This window comes from Ailuropoda melanoleuca, chromosome 13 (assembly GCF_002007445.2).
Source record: "Ailuropoda melanoleuca isolate Jingjing chromosome 13, ASM200744v2, whole genome shotgun sequence".
NCBI classification, from domain to species: domain Eukaryota; kingdom Metazoa; phylum Chordata; class Mammalia; order Carnivora; family Ursidae; genus Ailuropoda; species Ailuropoda melanoleuca.
In genome coordinates this window covers 30,533,940-30,556,976 of record NC_048230.1, presented here as the reverse complement: position 1 = coordinate 30,556,976, position 23,037 = coordinate 30,533,940, and the positions used below count along the sequence as shown (strand labels likewise).

Sequence of the window (23,037 nt, the reverse complement as noted above, 5' to 3'; positions counted from 1 at the left end):
AAGCAGGGGGAGTGGGAGAGGAAGAGGCAGGCTCCTAGCAGAGGGGCCTGATGTGGGGCTCGATCCCAGAACGCTGGGATCACGCCCTGAGTCAAAGGCAGACGCTTAACGACTGCGCCACCCAGGCACCCCTCATCTCTTTTTAAAAAGGCTTTCTCAGTTTCATTTCTCATGGTGACCCCATTAATCCTTTTTATGGATGAAAACAGTGGAACTGAGAGATTAAATGACTTGTCCAAGCCCTCGGAGAAAGGAAGTGTAAATGGAGGCTTTGACCAAGTTGTGTTTGATCCAAAGTTTATGATTTTAATGATTTAATTCCTCTTTCTCTCATAGAAGCCAGACTAAAAGTGGTTAAGGGGCAGTAAGGAAGCAGAGTTGGCAAGTAGAGATGACTCCTGGGATAGGACTGGTGGACATGGAAGGGAAGAGATGGGATCACAGCTTCTGGTTAGCAGGAGAGAGAGAAGCTGCTTTTTTGGGTTATAGGAGACAGTCATAGGTTTGTTGAGAATTTATTTTTTATTTTTATTTTAAAAGATTTACTTATTTACTTATCAGAGAAGACAGAGAGAGAGAGAGCGTGCACAAGCAGGGGAAGCAGCAGGCAGGCAGAGGGAGAAGCTGGCTCCCCGCTGAGCAGGGAACCTGAAGCAGGACTCGATTCCAGGACCCCGGATCATAACCTGAGACGAAGGAAGAAGCTTAACGACTGAGCCACCCAGGCATCCTGGTTTGTAGAGAATTTAGAAAAAGAGTGAAACAAATTGTGAGAGAAGAGTGACATACAGAGAGAAAAAATACAGGTGGAGGCAAGTGCTTTGGAAAGGAAGGTAAACACTTTCCTTCCCTGAGGCAGACATGAAGAGAGTGTCGGTAAGGATTAACAGAGTTTTGAGATGGAGGCACATGGAGATGAACTCAATCTTGGTAATGTGGGAGGCCAAGAGGTGCGACAGGGTGTGGAGAAGAATGCAAATAATATCCATATCTGCTCTGGGGAAAACAAAATGTGTGGAATGGTAACTGGGCAACAGGAAAGACCCAACTGAGATGAGAATATGAATTGATAGCAGTAGTAATAAGGCACAGTTGTTCTGGTTTTAGAGATGTTCATTCAAATGAACAGGACATTACAGGTGGACATTGTAGGTCTGTGTCACAGGAGACACCTAAGGCTCTGAAATTTCACTGAGAGTCTCAGGTCCCAGTTCTCAGAAGTCTCAAGAGTCCCCCTTTCTTCTCTGGTAAGAACACTGGACACTTCAGAACAAGGTCACACATGTTACTTATAATTCAGGGCAAAACCACCAAAATCCTCAGTCTTTTCAAGACCGAAACAAAATGCCACAAGGCTACGATTTTCCCCAGAGGCTTACATTGTTGAGACCAGCATTTTTCTTTTCACCAAAATTTTGAAATTGAGTTCTTTTATACCAGCAGCTCCTGAGATACTATAAAGCAAACACTTTTTCAGGAAGGTCTTCAGAGAATTAAAGTAAACTGGCAGAAACACCGCTGAGTGCCTCTGGTCAGTTTGAGTATAAACACAGAGAGTCATGTTCTCGTCACACCTCTACGATGCTGGTCTTCAAGGCTAGGGTGAGGGAGTCTGGCCTCTGTTCTTACCTCCAGGGCTAACTTCTCTTCTCTACACATGAAAGGCTGTGGGCACGGTTCAGTTCCGACCACCCACTGCAGTCTCTTTGCTCCTTCACTTGTCCTTCCTCTCTCTGTGCTCAGCAGAGAATTCCTTGGTTATTAGGTGGGGACTTTTTGTGACTGCTAATAATTGCCTCCCAAGGGTTTTAGAACCGTGTCCCAATGTGGTGCGGGAGGGGCAGTGGCAAGTAGGCAAACGCTGGGATGTCTGCAGAGCCAGTATTCCCCCTGATCTGCGTCCTACTGGGTTTGATGTGCTCTGCCTGGACTCACGAGATGACACAGGAGACAAGAAAGAAGAAAAAGGGAGGACCGGAAAAGCAGCGGAGCGGGGCTGCCATTACCTTGGCGCGTTTCTTGCACAGCAGCACAACGATGCTCAGGTAGCCTGCCGCCGCGGCATAGCCCAGAGGAGTCAGGCCGCTTTCAGAAGAGGCATCCACATTGGCCCCAAACTCCAACAGCAGGGCTACCATTTCTGTGTAACCAAGATGAGACTGGACACACAGAACTGGAGCATTATTTAAAACCTCTGTCCGGTAATTAATGTTGGCACCTCCCAAAATCAGCAGTCGGCTGACCTAGAAATAAGCAAATAGAAATTATACTTGGGCAAATATCAGCTGCAACCTTTCTGTCATCTTTAATTAAGTCATCTGGGACCCCACAACAGCACCCAATAGCACTTAGTAACTGCTTTATTTTATAATCTTCACTTGTTCCTTTTTTGATACCTTGCCTTTAGAAAGGGATGTGCAATGTCTGCTTTACATGAACTGCTTGGTCATGAGAGCAAACGCCACCCACGTTGTAGTGCTGGACACAGTCTCTATAAGTGAACTGTTGCTCAGAAAAGCTTACACCCAAACAAAGCCCACCTGAGATCAATTTACTGCCTAGAAGCAAGAGGACCTGATCCTATAAATCAGAGCCAGCTTATAGAAGATAGTGGCTCAACAGGTCTGGTCTTCAATTCACAGAATAAAATGCAACAATTTAAAACAGATTACCAATAAAAGGCTGATTGATAGGAAATAGTCTAAGATTAAGTCAAAGATCAGTTAAATAGCCACCTAAATGTCCTAATTTTATTTTTGCACATCTAATTCTTTAATCCATCTGTAATTTACGAGCATCTACCTTTATATTTGGAGTGTAGAGATTTCGTAAAGATGCCAATGCCATGGAAAGACCTTCTGTGCTATAGGAGATCCAGAGCCCTTGGAGGATGGAAGATGACACACCAACTTTTTTACTCAAACCCTTAGAAAGAAATAGAGACCGTGAAATTATTAGCTCAGCTGAAGAGTACCGAGTACCATGAGTACTTAGTGGCTTCTACGTTTGTTGTACTAAAAAATGAGAAGAGAGTCTTGCCCTAACTATGTCCATGCCCAGCAAAGCCAATCCACTCATGGGGACAAAGACTAGTCCTATGGAAACAAGCTGACTGAAATTGTCTTGATCTTAGCAGTCTCTGGCAACAAATCTACTTAATATCTTCTTTTTCTGCTATGTCTGGATGTAATTCTTTTCCCACACCTTTTCTATTAGCCTTCTTGAATCAATCTCTTAAATTCAAGTTACTAAAATACACACTGTTTCAAAGATAATGCAACGTGGTCTCATTTTCTCCCTGGGCATTTGGGAAAATAATGTTTCCCAGCCTCCTTTACCCCCCTTTAGGTGGGCCATGTGACTGACTTCTAGCTGGTTAAGTATGGGCAGAAACAGTATGCTGTGTCCAGGCTGAGCCCCAACCCCCCCCCTTTCTATTGTTCCTCTTGACTGAATACTAGAAGATGCAGAGGAGGATTCTGAGGCCCTAGACGATTTCAGAACTCCTACATGGAGGGAGCCTGCCTGTTGATCTGCCCTGGACTGCAAAATGAGAGAGAAATGAACCTTTGTCAAGTCACTGAGAGCTCACAGGTTTGTTACAGCACCTAGCACTCCTCACCCTGTCTACTACACCCTGAAGTGATCACATCTGTCTATCTTAGGAAAACAACAACATAGGTTTGATTGCCATCAGTAACAGATTTTCTCTCATATGACTGGCATAGGTCCCACTGCAGGTACTCATGTTTGTTCCTTTCACGGTGGCTTCTCCAAAAGGAAGTCAGAATAATTTTTTAAATTGTGGATAGTCAGATAGTCTTGGCAATCATTTTACTATTCTGTTTATATCTGGGTGAAGTGAGTTAAAGCAGGAAATCCTGAGGGAAGGAAGATACTAACAATGAAGTTTGGCACCTTAGTGAATCTGGGGAGGTATTCTCTTAAAAAACTTAAGCTACTTCTGCCTGCTTTGTTCCTTGAAATGCAGGTTGTTTTTGCCTTGAATACCTACTTATGTCCAAAACAGCAATTCATGGCCAACCTTGTTTCATTTATACTCCTGACCCTATTCCCCTTTCCCTATGACTGAATTATTTGGAAGCAAATCCCAGACATCTTATCAGTTAATATACAACTATTTCAGTAAATGCCTCTAAAAAGATAAGGGCTCTTTTTAAGACAAAGCCCAACATCATTATGATACCTAAAATTAGCAAGGATTCTATAATATGAAATATCTAGTGTTCAAATTTCCTTGACTGTCTCCAAAAAAGAAATAATTTTTTTCTAAAATTGTAATCTATAAAAGATCCATCTACTATAACCAATTTTAAAACACTTTAAAAATGTAAAGAGAAAATGAGATTTTCTTTTAATTTTTTAAACAAAATATTGTACACATATTCTATACATGTACACCTGCTTCTGCCTCATTCTATTTCAAGAGAGAGACAAAGTCGTCTATTATATGGATGTATCATAATTTATTTACAGATAGATAACTTAGGTTCTAGAGCTCATCTCCACTGTAGATCCTGGAAAACCAGAAAACTTAGCTCTGATTCCCTCTTTGGACCACCTCAGTCTCCTAATCTGGACTATGTGTGAGCTTCACCAAGGTCTTTTGAGGAATTGTAAACTATATTAACCAATTACACAGAAAAATCATTATAAACTAATATTTATAGTACAATAAAGGAAACTTTTAGAAATGGAAGACAAGCTCTATATATCATGGTTGAAGGGAAAAAAAAGAAGGGAATCCAACATTTATTCAGTATCTGCTACGTGTCAGGTTCCGAACTAGGGCCTTTTCGTATGTTAGCTCCTTTAATCTCCATGAAAGTCCTATGAAGTTGAACTTGTTACTATTGTTATATAGCAGGAAACAACCCAGAGAAGGCTAAGGAATTTGCCCAAAGTCCTACAACTGTTCAAAAGTGGAGCTGGAATTAGAAGCCAAGTCCTTTTAACTCTAAAGTTCCTGTTCCTTCCATTAGACCAAGTTAAACCTGAGCCAGGACTTTAATTCTGAATTCTTAGCTGGAAAAGTAGCAACTAAAATAAAGCAGCTGATTGCTGGCTTCTCCCTTTACCTGTAATTCTGAACCATTCTCCACCCTTGAGTGTCTTCTCCAAAACTGTCCTTTTTTATCCTAGACAATCTGATCTATTCCTATGGCTATACTCTTATGATCTCAACTAAGCATTATTTCATTTCTAACTATGATATTTATTTATTTATTTATTTTTTAAAAGATTTTTTATTTATTTGACAGAGATAGAGACAGGCAGCGAGAGAGGGAACACAAGCAGGGGGAGTGGGAGAGGAAGAAGCAGGCTCATAGCAGAAGAGCCTGATGTGGCTCGATCCCAGAACGCTGGGATCACGCCCTGAGCCGAAGGCAGACGCTTAACCGCTGTGCCACCCAGGCGCCCCTAACTATGATATTTAAAGCAAAACTATAACTATGACCTGCAATAGTCAACTTTCTCTTAAACATTGACTTATGTGAAATTCCTTAGGTATATTTGCTTAATCCACAGAATATTATGAAGATTATCCTACAGAAGAATAGTGCTGGACCAGTGTTTATTAAAGTCACGCGGCAATTCTACTTTTGCTCAAGGTCTCCAGCATCAGAGGGAGTTCAGAAAATGTTGTATTTAGCTTCTCAGAAAGATAGAGCAACTCACTCCTCTGCTCAGGGCCTATAAGTTTGGGTTTAGTTTTCTTGAATGTAAATTGTTCTTTTTTTCCTGTGTGATACTCAGGACCGTTTTGGTCATTTAAAGATACCAAAGGAATTTTAAATGAGAAAGCCTAAGATGTTTACACAAAAGGTGGATGTTCCCAGAATACCAAGTCACAATTTTTCCTCAAGGGGACTTGGGCATACTTCTACTTCTGGTAACGGTGGATCTAAACTTGATCCTGCTAAGGACAACTAGGAAAAACTGTACAAAATCTAAAAAGTATCCTCATTAAAGACACGGGAGGAATAACAGGTTGGAGAGGAATTACTAGACCAAATAAGGATAGGAGGGCGCCCAGGAGAGCAGTTTAGAGCTACTTTTCTCCACGATGTATTCGCCAATTCTGCACAGTGAGCCAGGAGTACTTTTGATAGCTTTGGTATTTTTAGGGCAGTGAGACTCTTCTGTATGATACTGTAATGGTGGATACATATTAGGCATTTGGCAAAATCCACAGAAGCATACAACACAGTTAAAAGCTAATATAAACTATGGGCTTCACTTAATAATGATGCATCAGTATAGGTTCACCAATTATAACAACGTACCACACCAGTGCAAGAAGTTAATAATAGGGGAAACTGTGGTGGGAGAGTGAGTATATGGAAATTCTCTGTATTTTTTGTAAACCTAAAACTGCCCTAAGAAACAAAGTCTATTAAGGAAAACAAAAAACAAAAAAACCAAAACCTGGGTTCTACTCCAGAACAATGAATGATAACCTCTGGGAGTAAGACTCAGATGTGCGTGTGTGCATGTGTTTAAAGTTTTCCAGGAGAATCTAATGTATAGCCCAAATTGAAAGCCACTTGCCATTGATCTAGACCTATAGATAGATCTCGAATATATAAAATCGAGTGAAGAAAAGTTACAGAATTACATGAAGAGTATGATTTTGTCTATGTCCAATTTAAAAATTAACGAAATAATTCTGTATATTGTTTATGAACACATTTCTATGTTGGAAAAGTACACAATATGGATAAGAAGAGCCCATATGAACTTTAGGATAGAAATTATCTCTGAAAAGGGAAACAAATGGGGTTAACAAAGGGCTTCTACTATATGTGTTACATTTTTATTTCTTCAAAATAAAGAAAAAGATTTGAAGCAAATATGGAAAAATCTTAACTTCTGTTAAATCTGGTAGATAATAATTGATTATTCAGTAATCTGTGCTTTCTGGTATGTTTGAAATATAGTAAAGTTTAAAAAAGGGGGGAATAGGGAAATTTCTTCTTCTAAGACAAGAGAAAGAGGTAAGAACTGATGATACTGTAGATTGATTTTTTGGTGAGAGGAGGAGAGTAGTTAAGGGAAGTCACACTCAATGGCTTTGATTTCTTCAGTGACTCATATGTCAGGCTGTTTGTGGAGTTAGTTGACTTGGTCAAGAGCCAGATGAAGAAGAAATGGGATAAGGAACTGAGTAAGAATAGACCTTGGTAAATGAACTTTAATGAAATGGTCCAGTAAATGTACTACAAAACAGCACTAAGGGTCCCAGTAAGGTTGAAGTAAATACATAGGAAAGAAGCCTGAAATACAGAGCTAGACACTAGGATTTGGAGTACAAGCTGTACTTGTGCCATGGATTTGCTCTACTGATTTCTTCTGCTTGGTGGGGTTGACTCTTTGCTTCTATGAGGTTTAAGAGGAAGGAGTTTCAATTTAGTTAAACTCATCTCAACAGACGTGATAGGCAGGATGTAGCCAAAAATAACCTGTAATTAAATTCTGAGCTGATGGATTCTTAAAGAGAACTTTGAGTTCAAATAACTAGAAAAAGTGTTTCTTTAGTGTCTGTAACTACTGCTCAGGCAACAAGAGATCTCTTTTTGTCAGAGATAGATGGTAATGGAGTCCCTTCCTTAAATATTTGTTAGAGTCTAAATTTACAACACTGTTTATCAGCTGGGAGAAAGCTTGCTCAGTAGTTTTGAATGCAAACACGGAAAGCATAAAGAAATGACAGCAATCTCATCTTAGGCATCTTAGCTCTGGCTTAGGTATCTTAAGATCATGGCAAAAACTAACCTAGGCTCATCTAATGAGGTTCTTTAAGGCAAATTATTTACAAATATATCATTAGTGACTCCCCTGTAGTTATCCAAGCATCTCAAATAAATCATTACTATTCTTATCTGACCATCCATGTGGCCATGTTTGGTTATAATGAAAAAGATCCTGGTAAACAAAGGGGTTGAAAAACTATAGCCTGGGGCTAAAACCAGCCTTTCAACAGTTTTTATAAATCGTGTTTTACTGGAATATGACCATATCCATTTATTTCTGTATCATCTTTAGCTGTTTTTGAGTTGCAATGGCAGAGCTAAGTGATTTCAACATAGATTATAGGGACTACAAAACCATATTTGCTGATCACTCTTGTAGAGGATGCTAGGTAACCTCTGAAAAGGTTATATCACCATTGGGAATTTATGCTCATTATTAACTCTTACTATCAGGCAAGAGATTATTACTAATAATTTTGATCACAGAACCCTAGATATATATCTAGTACTTTGCATCTTATAATGTAGTTCTCTTATGTATCTTATATCTATGATCCTTGTAACAATCCTGAGAGTTAGATATGGTTACCATTTTACAGATGAGAAAATGGACTGCTTAAGTGGTAGAGTCTATATTTGAACCCACACCTTTTGACTGATGTCAAAGGATCCTTCTTCTACCTACCAGATGCCTACTTATAGCACCTTTCCCCCCTGGCCAACGGTTCTGTTAAGAAATGTTATAGAACTGACCAATCAAAGAAACATTTCAGAGGGCAGCATTTAGGCAGCTCATTGCAAGAGCATTCTGAAACCCTTTTGGTGGCCTGACTCAATCCAACGAAACACCCTGAATTGCAAGCTAGATTGAAATATCTCTGGCCACAATTCACAAAGAGCCTGCTTTCTTTTCATAGATTAAAAAAAAAATCTAATGGCAATTAGAGGATTACAAAAGAACTATATGAGTGCTCAACACCAGTGGTCATTAGGGAAGTGCAAATTAAAACTACAGTGAGATACCACTTCACACTAAAATGGCTACGATAAGACAGACAGACAATATCTAAGAAGTGTTGGCAAGGGCTTGAAAAAACTGGAACCCTCATACATTGCTGGTAGGAATGTAAAACGATGTAGCTACTTTGGAAAACAGACTGGCAATTCCTCAAAATGTTAAACACAGGGTTACTATATGACCTAGTAATTCCATCTTGGTATGTATCCAAGAGACGTGAAGACATGTTCACATAAAAACCTGAACACTAAAAATGTACTAAATGCCACTGAGTTGTTCACTTTAAAATGGATAATTTTATTTATTTATTTATTTATTTATTTAAAGATTTTATTTATTTATTTGACACAGAGAGAGACAGCCAGCGAGAGAGGGCACACAAGCAGGGGGAGTGGGAGAGGAAGAAGCAGGCTCCCATTGGAGGAGCCTAATGCGGGGCTCAATCCCAGGACCCTGGGATCACGCCCTGAGCCGAAGGCAGATGCTTAACGACTGAGCCACCCAGGCAACCCTGGATAATTTTATTTAAAAAAAATCAAAAAAGGGAAAAATCTGTAAGCTAACATTCATAGCAACATTATTCACAATACTCAAAAAGCAGAAATAACCCAAATGTCCAACGGGTGAATGGATAAACTATCGTATATCTACAAAACAGAATATTATTTGGCAATAAAAAGTGGGGTGCCTGGGTGGCTTAGCTGGTTAAGCACCCAACTCCTGATTCCAGCTCAGGTCATGATCTCAGGGTCCTGAGATTGAGCCCTGTGTAGGGCTCTGTGCTCAGCATGGAGTCTGCTTGTCTTTCTTCCTCTGCTCCTCCCCCCTGCATGTGCACATGCTCTCTACCTCTAAAATAAATTTAAAAAATCTTAAAAAAAAAAAGGAATCAAGTGCTGATACATGCTACAACACAGATGAACCCTCAAAACATGCTGAGTGAAAGAAGCTGGACACAGAAGGCCACATACTGTATGATTCTGTTTATATAAAATGTAAAAAAGTCAAATCTGTAGAGACAGAAAGCAGACTGGTGGCTGCCAGGGAAGTATGTGGAGTACCTTCAAGTGGGCAAGAGATTTATTTTTAGGGTGACAGAAATGTACAAAAAGTGGTGATAATTACACAACTCTGTAAATATACTAAAAGTCCCTGACTGGTACACTTAAAATGGGTTACTTTTATGGTATATAAATTATACCTCAATAAAGCTGTTAAAAACAAAAAGAACGAAAAAGAGCTCCTTAGCCAGCCAAATATCCAGAATTACAGGCCTACAACCTCATACTTTTAAAATGGTTAATGAAATTGTATGCAATTTTTCATGAACAAAGATAAAACAAAGGGAATTTTAAATTAAATGGAAAGAAATATAAATTGGACTATATGTCACTGTTGACTGGAAGTTCTAAATGGTACTGGTTATAACCATAGAGTCTGTCTTTGCCTTTTCATGACCCTCAACCGATGGGGACTGAAAATTCTAGCAGTTTGGGAGAAGCTAAAGTGAATCAACAGGGAGCACTGTGCATTTAAAGGACCCTGAAAAGTGTACCACCGGGAACGCCATAGTCCAAGTCTACATTCTTCAGTCCATGGTCACGTCATCACCATACACTACACACCCGAGTATTTATGGCCTGAATCACACACGGAGCCAGTCTTATCTCAGGCAACCATGTTGTCTGCAGCAACATAAGATAAAACTGTGTCAACGATAGGAGTGTGTGGTTTAAATGTAGGTTTCCATGTATTGGATATGATCACCGTGCGTCAAAGAAACTTCATATCATTTATCTGTTAATGTGGCATTTGTTTATTTTATGGTACAGAAAAGACAGGAATCAACTTCTTTGGATCTGATCCTAGGCAGATGGTGAGGCTAAAATCTTAAGTGTTTAAAGCGGTAATCCTTAATACTTATGTTACTTTCCTATCTAACTGAAGGATAATGATCTCAGGGTTTGTAGAAGTAGCAGACACTTTTTGGTCCACTTGAAGTTGGAATGAGACACCTGGCCTGTTATTTTAGTCTCACTCTGCTCCCGCTAAGTAAGGTCACTGGGTAAAGTCATTTTTGGTGCAGCGATTTGTTAGATAAGACAATTATGATTCAAATAAAGGACTTGTCGCTGTGGGTTCCACTTCTGTACGTCTGCTGAACAGGCTTCTCCGGCTGTGCACTTATATACTGGGAAGAATTTGTTAGGCTCTCGGAGTTGCCCTTAATGCCATCCTTCTCTCTGAAGAGAACTGTTTTATCTTTAACAGTATCCCTCGGGGGTAAGTCCAACACAGAGAACTATCTAAGATACTTGTCTTTCTCCATCCTGAGGCAGGAAAAGCACTCTGAAGAGATTGCAGGGATTGGAGGTAGCAGATGCAATAGCAAACTGCGGGCTGGAAAAACCAGGAGAACAAATTTCTTTCCTGACTTCTGTGCTTTATCCCACAACTGTAAACACAACTTAGACTTTAAGTTCCTTGAGATTAGGGACTTTATCTTTTTTTTTTTTTTTTATCCCTAGGACCTAGTACAATGCCTATGTCAGTGCTGAATAAACAAATGAACGCATACAGACACAAACAGAGGAATTACGCGCCGTCCCATGCTCCACTCCAGCCCTGTGAATGCTGAGAGAGGGAAGCTGATGCCATAGAGTTCTTAAAAGTTTTGAAATTATTGGGAGAAAAACCAGGATTATAGTTTGAATGGAGAATGGGGGAAGTAGCTCAAAGAAAGGTTAATGTTGGTTCCAGATAAGTACCTGGAAAATCATAGCACCAGGAATACTAAAATCTTCACAAAACAATTATAAGAAAATTGAAAGAGTAACTGCTCTCAGTGATTTTTTTTTAGACATTATGAAAATCTGCAACGAATTGCTACAGTGTGACTGTCTTCAGGAAATGGTAGGTCTGCGTATGTGTATACGCTTCTTACCTAAATGATTTACATGTACATTTCCTGAAAAGCCTAGCAATCTGCTAAACTGGGAGATAACAAATGTGGTTCTCTTTCCAAAGGCCTAGAGAAGAACAGGCCACACATTTTAGGAGGTGGACTAACTCTACAACAAAAAGCAGGGACTACACTGAAATGAGAGTAGCTTTGTTAAAGAAAGCCTGCTGGAGATAGAAAGATAAAAGCCTTCAGCTTCTTTAATTACCTTAAAAATGTGTGCTTTGAGGATGTGATGTCCCAGTTCAATAGTCTGCTGTCGGTTTAGTTTTCCCTCTTGACGGGAAAACCAGAAAGCAAGTAATGTGTGACCACTCCTGCAAAGAAAAAAGAGACTCATTTTAGAATTTTAATGCCCCAGTTCTGAGTTGGGTGGGGGACTGTTCAGGTCCAGCCATACCTCCAGGGAAACTCTGTCTCATTCAACCAGTTTCTTAGAGAAGGGCACCTGCTGCTGGGCAAATAATGGGTATTGAAAGGTCCCTAGCTTTTACCAGTCCTTTACCCAGATCACATGTGTGAATATCACAAAATGTCATTTCTAGTTGGCTTACACCCATCCCACACACAGATGGCATTAAAAGATTCATTTTTATTTTCTGTCTCTGTGAACTCTCCTCTTATTTTACCCATGCTTTAAATGTCAGTTCTCCTCAGGCTCTCCTTTTTGGTCCTAGTCTGTCCTCTGCTCCATTAGCTCATCCATCCCGAGAGCCTTCACCATCACTTGTGTCTTTTTCTTGATCTAGACTTCCGAGGCTCACGCCAATATACATCCAACTGTTTGTTGGATTTCTGCATCTGGAGGTCCCACAGTACCTCAAGTTCAACATGTCCCCAGATGGGTTAACCATCTCTTCCCCAAGTGAAGTCTTCTGTGATCCCCTCTACATTCCCCGCAGCCTAGAAATGGAGTATTTTCTTTTTGGTACAAGCATCATAGATTGTGTTTCTCTCTCGTACAGTATGTAGCATGCTATTTCATGCTCTCTCCTCTACTCGACTGTAGGTTTCCTGACGGCATCCGCTCCCCCATCTCCTTGATATCGGATCCCTAATCTCTTAAGAAAGAGAAAACTCTCTTTTCTGCCTCTGCATGTTGTCTTATCAGTCCATGATACTCAGAACTGCCATGGCGCTCTCACAATTGTGTGGTCATCTGGTCTGAAGACAAAGCTAACAGAGGGGCAAAACTGAGAGAACTGCAGAAAAACAGAGCCTAAGCCCTGACTGTACAGCATCAGAAACTGCTTGAAGTTTGGACTTGTTAAATGAATACATTTATAATTTTACTTTATACTTTGTATATTACTATATACTTTATACAATTATAAAATACATTTATACTCCATTTGAGTTGGAGTATTCTAGGTTCTTCTAGCTCAAAGCATCTTAATGATATATATTCTTTTTTAAAAAAAGATTTTATTTATTTATTTGAGGGGGAGTGGGGGGGAACAGAGGGAGAGGGAGAGAGAGAATCTCAAGTAGACTCCACGTTGAGCGAAGAGATCAGACCTGAGCCAAACCAAGAATCTGCACCACTCCTGATATAATCCTTTAAGTGCAAATATATGTATGTATGTATATATGTGTGTGTGTATGTATAGAAGATGTGTGTGAATTTCTATTTACATTATGATGGAAATTATGAGTTATTTATATTCCCTGGAGTGCCTAACACAGTGTACTACAAATAAAAATTCTCAGTAACATTTTTTGGAAGCAAGAGAAAATTGAGTATTAAAGACAGGACACTGGATCACCTTTGGGGTGTGTCTTCTTAACACATTTGCTCTAGCCTGTAGGAACTGCAGACACTTAGAACTGTCTCTCTACTGCCCAACAGGTTTGTGGTCAGTAGAGTTCTTTATGCCACTGGTAACAAAACTCTTCTATTCCTTTCACTTGGAGTGCCATAGAAGAGGGAAATGAAACCATATCCCAGTTTAAGTGTAATGAATTAATCAAAAAGAAGGAAAAAAATAGCAAGTAAATTTTGGTTGAAGATGCTTCCCAAAAAGAGCCCCAAATATCTACTGGATGATTTTCTCTCATATTGAACACTGACTACTCTGTCAGGTTTAACCAAATTTGGAGATACCTCACACCAAACTCTGAAATACAAATACATTTTTAATTTATTCTTTGATTTTTTTTTCAGGCTTCGGTAAAGAATCTGAAGACTAGTGGATGGGACAACTTACCCAGGAATCATTATAAAGAGATTTCACTCCAAAAAGACTTTAAAAAGAAACTCTACCATGTTCTAACCTTGAGCTTCAAGAATTTCTGAATTCCAGTGGATACCATGCCAACTTATTTCACTGGATGAGATCAACCATAATGGAAAGGAAGTTATTTAATTGAAAGAATGTCTCAGAGAAGTGTAGCCTGCATGGAATCATCAGTATTATCTGAAGGTATGAGCCCAGATTGTTTCACATTCACAAAATCTGGAAATTGCCACTGAACTTTTATTTATCCTTTGAAAGCCTGATTTAGTTGGTAGGCTATTTTAAGAGCATATTAGAAGATGACATGCAACATTTATGAAGTTCCCTATCTCAAGTTCTCAAAGTCCTACCCAGTTATTAACACTGAAATTACTGTAGCCTCCCTGGTGTATGAATGATTACTTTAAGTGACTCCTCCATAGACTCAGCTATGCAGTACTAGAAGCCCTGAATACAGGCCTCTGACCCACTCCCTACGTATGCTTCAGGCCATTCCCATCAGGGTTAAGACAAAAAACTCATGTCTGACAAAGAAATGAATTAGACACAGAACTGATGTTGCCCTAGTGCTTTCATCTTACTACCATAACTAAGAAATGCTGGTAAGATGTTTGTATTTCTGTAGTATGCATTTCACTGAGCTGGAGAGGACAGTGCTTGCTTTTGCTGTTGTCGACCTGGTACTAAGGAGAAACAGCAAGTGATACGAATCAAGGAAAATGTGACAACTGTAGTTCATTTCTTTTTGGACACAAGCATATCCCAGTATTCCTGAAAGAATGGTTCTCATCAGTTCATTGGACTCAGTTTATGGTGTTCAGGACACGAAGGAAAATGGCAATTTATATTATATGCTGGCATTTCCATCTGTCCCTTACTGTTCTGATAAGATATGGCACTACTGGCTAACCTACCATCCAAATGTGTTATACTGCACTTGTCTGTGTTTATTTCTATTTTTCTAATTATTTGCTCACTTCTAAACCTTACTCCTTTTGACTCCTAGCCTCGCCAAGCTCTGAGATTACCAGCAGCCTCTTAATTGGTTGTCTTTTAACCTCTAAGCTTTATCTTTTTCTTTTTTCCCTCCAGCATGAGGCCCTATTGACTACCTCCCCTGGAGCTCCCTTCTCTTGACATCTATGACACCACCCTGCTACTTTTTCTTCCATTTCCTTCAGTGATGTAACTTCTCTGCTTTATTTCCCATTTCCTCTCATTTCATAGGTCTCCTGGCTTCAGTCTCACCGCAGTGACATCTCTAGCACAGACATATTGTTTTGCTTCTCTAATTGCCTGCTGGATCTTTCTTCCTTCAAATGATCGTTCAAATGACCTGCCATATGACACTATTTGAAGTTGAAGCTTTCCCTCAAAACCAAATCCATTTAGGATTCCTTTATTTTTTCATATACTGCCAGTCACTCAGGCATAACATCTAGCAGTTGTTTTTCTCCTCTAGTCATATACTTTCTCTCTTGGATAATTGCAAGAGCCTTGTTCTTTCTACTGCCTGCTCCCTGGCCCATGCCAATACTCTACAGTGCAGAAACCTGATAAAAAGTCTGCTCAAAATTTTTCATTGGCTTTATACTTCCTCCCATACATAATCTAAACTCCTTAGCATGGTATTCAAAGGCTCTCCATAATTTGTCCCTTGTTTGTTTGTCTGTCTTTACCCTTTGACCTTGTGCTTCTAACTTCAGACAGAGCAAATTATTCTAGGTTTCAAACACACTTTCCTTCTGCCTGTAATTCTCTTCCTTATTTGGTTCATCAGGCAAACTACTTCTCATTCTTGAAGTCTCAGTTCACACCATCTCCTCTGTGAAGTCTTCCCTGGTCCCACCAGATACTCAGGGGCTCTTACCCTCAGATTCTTGTACTCGGTATATACCCCCATCATACCTACTTCAGCAAACTACCTGTCTACATGTCAGTATTCCCACAAGACTGTAGGGAGGCTGGAAGCCATGTTTTTTCACATATGTACTCCTACGCAACAGGAATACATATTTGTAGAATGACTCAATTAATAATATCATAAAGTTGCACACTACCTTATGGTTTTAAAAATACTTCAACACTTTTTTAGATTCTCACAAACACCTATAGTATAGGCATAGGACTAAATATTACTCCTAATATTACGGTGGAAGGCAGAGACTTGGCAAGACTGAAGGACAGCTCCCAGCTCACGTGGCTTGGATCAAAGAGAGCTGGGATGAGAACCCAGGGTTTTCTGAAACCTAGTTCCACTAACACACTGATGAGATTAGAAAAACAGTTTTCATTTCTGTGAAAAATGGGCATATTTGTGTGAAGAAGTCAACCAATATAAAAAGCAATGTATTCATTTGTATGGTATAAACCCTGAATTCTTAACATAATTAAAATCAGCTATTAAGTTTGACATTTTTTTGACTGGCATTTTGGGAGAGACAAGTTAAGAAACAGAGGGAGCCCTCATCAGTGTGACATGATTTTAGGCACGACTGAACACAACTATGTCTTCCCTCTATAATTAAAGATGATGGTAATCAAAGTCAACTTTAGTGTGGGTTCATATGTGGTGATAAAGACCAAATTGGGGAGGGGCAGTGGTGAAGGCAGAATTATTGCCACATAGCTTATATATATGAGATCACCTTGTGATTCAAAGTTACATAGCAAATTTCCCTGTCCACATTCACAGTGCTGCCTCTTCATCTCTGAAACAAAATCAAAATAGACCTAGGTTCAAATCCTAGTTCTGTCACTTAGAAGCTTTGTAACCTTGGAAAAGCTACTTAACCTCTCTGTAAGACGACCTCTCAGGATTGTGGTAAGAATTAAGTGAGCTATATTAAGTGAGATGTATTTTTTATTTCTTTTATATTCCCCGTAAGAACTAGCATAGTGCTATACTTAAGGAATGAATATTAACCACGACTTTATACATATTGGAAGATAACTGTGTGCTCAAACAGAAGTTTAATTTTTAAATGCGATACCTTTCCTTAACCCCAATCCTTACCCCTCCATACCTTCACCCCACCACCTTCACAACCAAAAGAGAAATCCACACGTCAGGCTATAGTTACTGGGTATGGGTGCCATTCACTGTTAGTCGATGCAGGAAAACTTGGTGGCCTAATTTGAGGCAGAGAGGGGAGATGAAGACAGAGCTAACTGGTTCTTAAGAAATAAAGTAAAAGTTAAGCTAACAGGAGGAATATAAATTTCTCACGTAGACCAGAGGTTTTTCAAGAGGATATTAAACTTTCTATTCAAGATGGATTTGTTTTTAGGTATTGTAGGGGAGAACCAATCACAGGTCAGAGGTGAAGACTCCTCCCCCAGCACTGTCCCCTCTCCCCTATCCTGGATGTATATGTTCGGACAAAAGGTAGAGGAGGTAGTATCCAGAATAGCAGAGGGTCGACCCCTACCTCCAGTCTCTTGCAGGCATCAGCAGCCCCTTGATATGGATTATTAGAGACAAGTGATGCTCACCCTTGGACACTGACAGATTACAAGGCAGTGAGGAGCTACTCTTACATGATAACCTTGTTTCCCAATACCTCAAGACTTGAGAGCTATGGAGTCTTTTACAGAAAAAAACCACCCTCCCTTCCCTCCGCCCATTTAACAGTTTGGAAACTGAAGAACAGTTGTTTTACACAAAATATATAATGGCACTGTGTTTGTTTTTCTAATAGATTTTCACTTAGCACCCCAGGAAGACAGCTAGACTTAAAGTTTCTATTTGTAGTAGGGAAACATGCTAACAAACGTTTAACTTAAATATTTCCTGCATGGGTGTTTTTTCCATTGTTCTAGTCACAGTCACTGATGTGTAGTCACAAAGATTTCATTAGCTCTTATGTTGAAAGTCGATATACAACACGTTAGCGTTTCAGAGAAACACCACTTAGGTGTTTTGATATTCTTCTGTTCAGTGCTCAGATGTGATAAAGTGGTATAGTTACAGCCCACTGGCAAGGCGTTGCTTAGGATCTAAAGCCAGCTAATCTATCTTATAATTTGGGCAGAAATGATGTGTGTTGCTGCTGTGGAATGAATGTCTTTATAGTATAGAGGCAGATGTGAGGAATTAGTTAGGGAGACCTAGTGAGATTAGAATTATGGGGCAGAGAGGGATAGCGGCCTACAAAAGATCTGTGCTCCCTTCCAGAGCCAACACTTGTTGCTGGGAGGGGGCTACTTTGCCAGGAACCTTGCATTCACTTATTCAACTGGGGTTGTGGATGGAGTTCTGGCTAATGGAATATAGGCAGAAATTATATTCATCACTTCAGACCTGGCCCAGAAAGATTTTCTCCTTTGACTTTCGTGACCTTACTTTCTCTTGTTTCTCGTAATATTTCCCTCATAAATTATTATTTAGTTCGCCCATTTTCCGAGAGTTTAAATGTAACTATTCTGTTTTCATGTTTCTGAACTTCCTGCTTTATACTCTTAACTTGAGCGATCTTGTTTAGTCCTACAACTTCTGCTGTCACTTATTTGCTGATGACTTCCAAATCCATAACCCTGTGCTTGGACTTTTCTCTTTCCCTATTTTCTAGAGCCACATTTCTAAATATACTTGTGCATCTTCCTTGGAGGTAATTCATTAACAACAGGTCCAAAACAAGACTCACCTTCTCCCGTGTTTCCTATTATTCTTCCTCCTGCCTTTGCTCATGCTAGAAGCCCTCCTCCATCAGAGTGTTCTATACTGGTCAGTAGCTTCACTCCCCTCCATCATTAAAGATACGTTTTAGAGTCATTTTTGAGCCCTCTGCCCTCACTGACTGTACACAAAAGAAGACCAAGTGCTTCTGAGTATCTCCAAAATGTCTCTCTCACATATACCTTGCTCTCTAGTCTCACATTGTAGGTCTTGGAATTTCTCACCTACTCTACTGCTATAAACCTCATTACGCGTATCCTTACACCTGCACTCTCTCCTCTTCTTCAACGCATCCTTCACACACCACTTGTCAGAGCTATTTTTCACATCATCAGAGTTATTTGATCATAGTCTCCTCATTCTTAAAAAGTTATCGAGACTCTGTTATGTACAGAATAAACTGTGAAGTCTTAGACATGGCAGTCAAGGCTTTCTTCCTAGTGACACTTCCATTCATTCTTTCTGACCATGTGTCTTATCCTCTAATCACATCTTCCCACAATTCTGCAAAGGCATTTCCTATCTTCACACCTGCTTTTGTTCCTGCCTTGACCTTTTCTTGCCTGCCTACAGTGCTCTCCCACGCCAGCACTGCCCCATGGAATCAACTCATCCTTCAGGGGTCAACTGGAGTGTCGCCTCTTCTGCAAAGGAGCTCCTCTTTGTTCAGGCTCCTTGGGTGCTCTGTACTACAGCACTATTGTTGGTGGCTTGGGGTCTGGCTTCCCTTTAGAAGGTAATGGCTTTAGTGGCAGGAGGTGTCTCTTCCGTTTAAGTTTCTCTAGCAGATAGCACAGTTGCTGGTGTAGAGTAGAAGTTCAATCAATGTTTCATGAATGAATCCGTGCTAAGCAGATGGGCTCAAGGAAGAGCAACAGTAGGACTTGCAGATCTGCTAATTCACGAACCCACTTTGGCCTTGAATTTGCAGCCATCTCTGTTGCCACTGTTTGACTGTGAAATGAGTATAACTATAACTCAAATATTGAGAAGAGACTGACAATCCTGATCTTTTTCACCTCTCATCTCAAAAATTCTGCCTGCAGCCACACTTTGGTGGTTGCTGCCTTACAGTCTGCTTGTTGCTATGAATTCTCAGCAAATGACACCCACACATCTTTGCAAAAATTTCTTCCATCTTTAGCTTATCAGTCAGTAGCTGCTTTGGCATGTTCTCGTCATGGTTTTCTCATGGCACCTGGATACAAAACACAGTGCTAGTCAGCTTGTCCTACTGTTTCATATTCATGTAAGTTGCAGGCTGTAAAAGTAAAGGGTGCCCAAGATCTGCCTTTGTAGAAATGGGTGGAGCAGCTTCCGGTTTTAAACATGGAATCTGGATAGAAATTTCCTGCTTTCTCCCACTTCGGCTATAGGACACTCCCACAGTGTCCTATAGCCCTTCTGTTCTGTTAATGCATCACTGGCCTGAGGAAAATGGACACTTGTCCTCTGACAATGAAGTCTTTAGGCAGTTGGCAGGGATTCATGAAGCAGAAGAGCTATGACTCCATTTGAATTGTCACAATTTAAAACAATTACAGCAGACACTGAAGATTTATCACTTCTTTCTTCCTCCCTCATGCTGCTCTGCTCATTGTTTATACCTCTAGCATACAGCACTCTGCCTTGATTTACAGCTAGTTATAAATGTGTCTGTTAAAACCAGTACCCTGTAAGTCCTGGTAGACAGATCTATCTAACTTATATTTGTATCCTCTGCAGTACTTAACACAGTCTTGAACATATTACTTAATAACTATTCATTGAATCTCTGCTGAAATGCAAGTCTTCACTTAACTCCTGATACATGGTGACAGAGTGAACAAAAGACACTGTCTGTTAAACTGTCAGAAGAGTTTCTCAAATATTTTTAGTTGCAAACTTAAAATTAGTACCACTTATCATTCCTTTGTTTACTTAATTCATTATTTAAAAAATATTTACTGAGTGCTTACTGTGTGCCAGATACTGTATCAATCAATCACTAGGAAGACCAAGGTGAGGATGATAGAAAAGGTTCCTGTCCTTACAAGCTCACTCATATTCTAGAGGGGGAAGATGGACAATATAAACAAGTATTCACATACAACAAATTTTAACAGACGGTGACAACTGTTAGGAAGTATACAGGTTGGTATGATAAAGAAAACGGGGAGGTGACTTATATAAGGTGACAAGTGGAAGTCTCTCTGAGGAGATGGCATTTTAAGCTGAGATCTGAAGGAGGAGTGAGAGAGCTTGCCATGTGATGAGCCAGGGAAAGTGAGCTCCAGATGGCGGGAACTGTTAAGTGCGAAGGGCCAGAGGTGGGAGAGAGCTTAGCAAGTTCTGGGAATTAGCAGATGATCAGTTATGACCAGAATATCATGAATAAGAGGGAGAACGAATGAGCTCAATTTAAAAAGGTGAGCAGAAGATATCTTTGTTATAGAGGGCTTTGAAGTAGCCATTAAAGGATTTTCAGGAGGAAGTTATATGGTTAGATTTGTGCTTTAGAAAAAATGACTGGCTGCTGGCGGAGAATGGAGAGAGGGGAGGTTCTCCCTAGTTAGGAGGCTAAAGCTGTTCACGTGAGAACCTAGGGTGTGGTCTGTGGAGGTGGAAATAAGTAAGTGAATACTTACGAGTAAGATTGGAACAGTCGAACAAACTGGATATGTTAATGGCTGCAGTGAATACATGCGAATACATGTCTCACAGCTGTGGGTTCTCGAGAGGATAGAAGGCTATTAGTGCTGATTTTACCAAATGTGGAGATCTAGCTGCTTTTGAAAGTCTCTAGAGATAGCTGAGTAAGTTGCTGTACTGAGAAAAAAGACAATGTGCTGTCATGTCCCCCTAAGCTGGCGATAACTACTTCTGACTGCTGTGCCATTAATCTTGGTTTGACAACCTAGGAAGGTGCCCGTGGGAGTCCCATCTTTTCATTCAGCCAGTGCTGCTTCAGAGACTCATTAATAGGACAAATTAGCCTCTATTTCCTATGCTACTTTCAGTACCCAAACTTTTCCTTAATCACCTGCTCTACTTCTTCCTATTTTAGATTTTTAGGTAAGTTGTTTTAAGCAGCATTTGCTATTCAGGGTATATCCACTTAAAAAAAATATATATATTAAACATATAAAGCAATATTACTTTCTTGTAGCAAAATCAAATATGGGACAGTAGAAGTTCTTTTTGTGTTTTCTTCAGTTGTCTCTTCCGCATGCTTTCCAAATCATAAAAGAGTGCTCTCTCTCCATCTTCTCATAATAACTATTTCTCTCTGTATTTATTAACTTAGCAAATGAATGATTACTAGTTTTTTCCAAACTTAATTTTGGATTTGGAAAAGAAAAAAAAAGTGTTATTGTTGCCCATCTTTGAAGATATAAGAGTTTTAAAGACTGGGAACAGTTTGCCTATATGACTAATAGATATGGGTCCCATGATTTATACTGAGAGAAAACAAATTTGTAAAGTTGAAGGACATTCATGCAACTGGCAAACTGGACATATTCCAAGATATACATTAGATTTCATCTAATTTCTCCCTTGCATTAAATCACAAAACCATGACCTTAGGTCACTAGATAATACTTCAGATATGAGTCCCACATTTATTCTTGATGCCGATAGAGAGTTAGAAACTGGATTAGATAATAAGGGGAAAATTACTGGCAAATTAAACAGATCTTTAATAATATGACATATCAATGAAATTTCTCCTTGGAAAGTACACATTCAAATTTTAACATAAGAAGACTAATTTCCCCTCAGTGATAGAAAGGAATTAGAAGCGTAGCAGATGTAGACCCAGCACAGAGATTAGAGAGTTAATACTTCCAGGCAGGTAAGATCATCTACTAATAGTCAAGTGCTAGTAAAGGATATACACCGCCCTTTTCCTTGATGTAACTCTTCCAAACCTCCTAAGGGCTGATGTGGTTCCAGACCCTTTTTTCCTTCCCATGACCCATCACTTTGCTGAATTCTTTCCTAATGCTTTGATAAAGCAGAACCTATTCTCTAAGGGTTTGTTGTAGGCACCTGCAGTGGCTATCAGCAGTAACCTAGAGTTTGTGCTTTAGCAAGGGCAAGTTAAATGTCGTCCTGCCCGGAGGCTCATGTTTGGATTAGAAGGAACAATCCGAATCACCTTAACCCTGCAACTCACCACTCCGTGGTTATTTCAGACCCATGTATTCTGTAAGAAGGCAGGCTGTGCAGGCCCTCTGCACAGAGTTAGTTTTCCCTTTTAGGGGGAATGCCTTCTTTTTGCTTTCAGGCAAATTGCTTCTTCTCTGACAGTCTGCTTTGTGGCATGGATTTTGGAGCATCAGGTCTCCAATGTGTAATTCACAGACTAACACGACCAAAATAAT

At 39.8% G+C, this 23,037-nt stretch overlaps 1 protein-coding gene across 9 annotated transcripts in view; it reads right to left on the bottom strand.

Moving 5' to 3' along the window:
- TANC2 (tetratricopeptide repeat, ankyrin repeat and coiled-coil containing 2) overlaps nucleotides 1-23,037 on the bottom strand; it is a 363,080-nt gene that overhangs the window by 31,574 nt on the left and 308,469 nt on the right. For all 9 annotated transcript variants that reach the window (XM_034641081.1, XM_034641080.1, XM_034641082.1 and 6 more), the window contains 3 exons: nucleotides 11,964-12,072; nucleotides 2,803-2,925; nucleotides 2,007-2,243 (listed from right to left, as the gene is read on the bottom strand). In XM_034641081.1, the coding sequence (XP_034496972.1) occupies nucleotides 2,007-2,243; nucleotides 2,803-2,925; nucleotides 11,964-12,072 (469 nt within the window). The remainder of the gene's footprint in view (nucleotides 1-2,006; nucleotides 2,244-2,802; nucleotides 2,926-11,963; nucleotides 12,073-23,037) is intronic.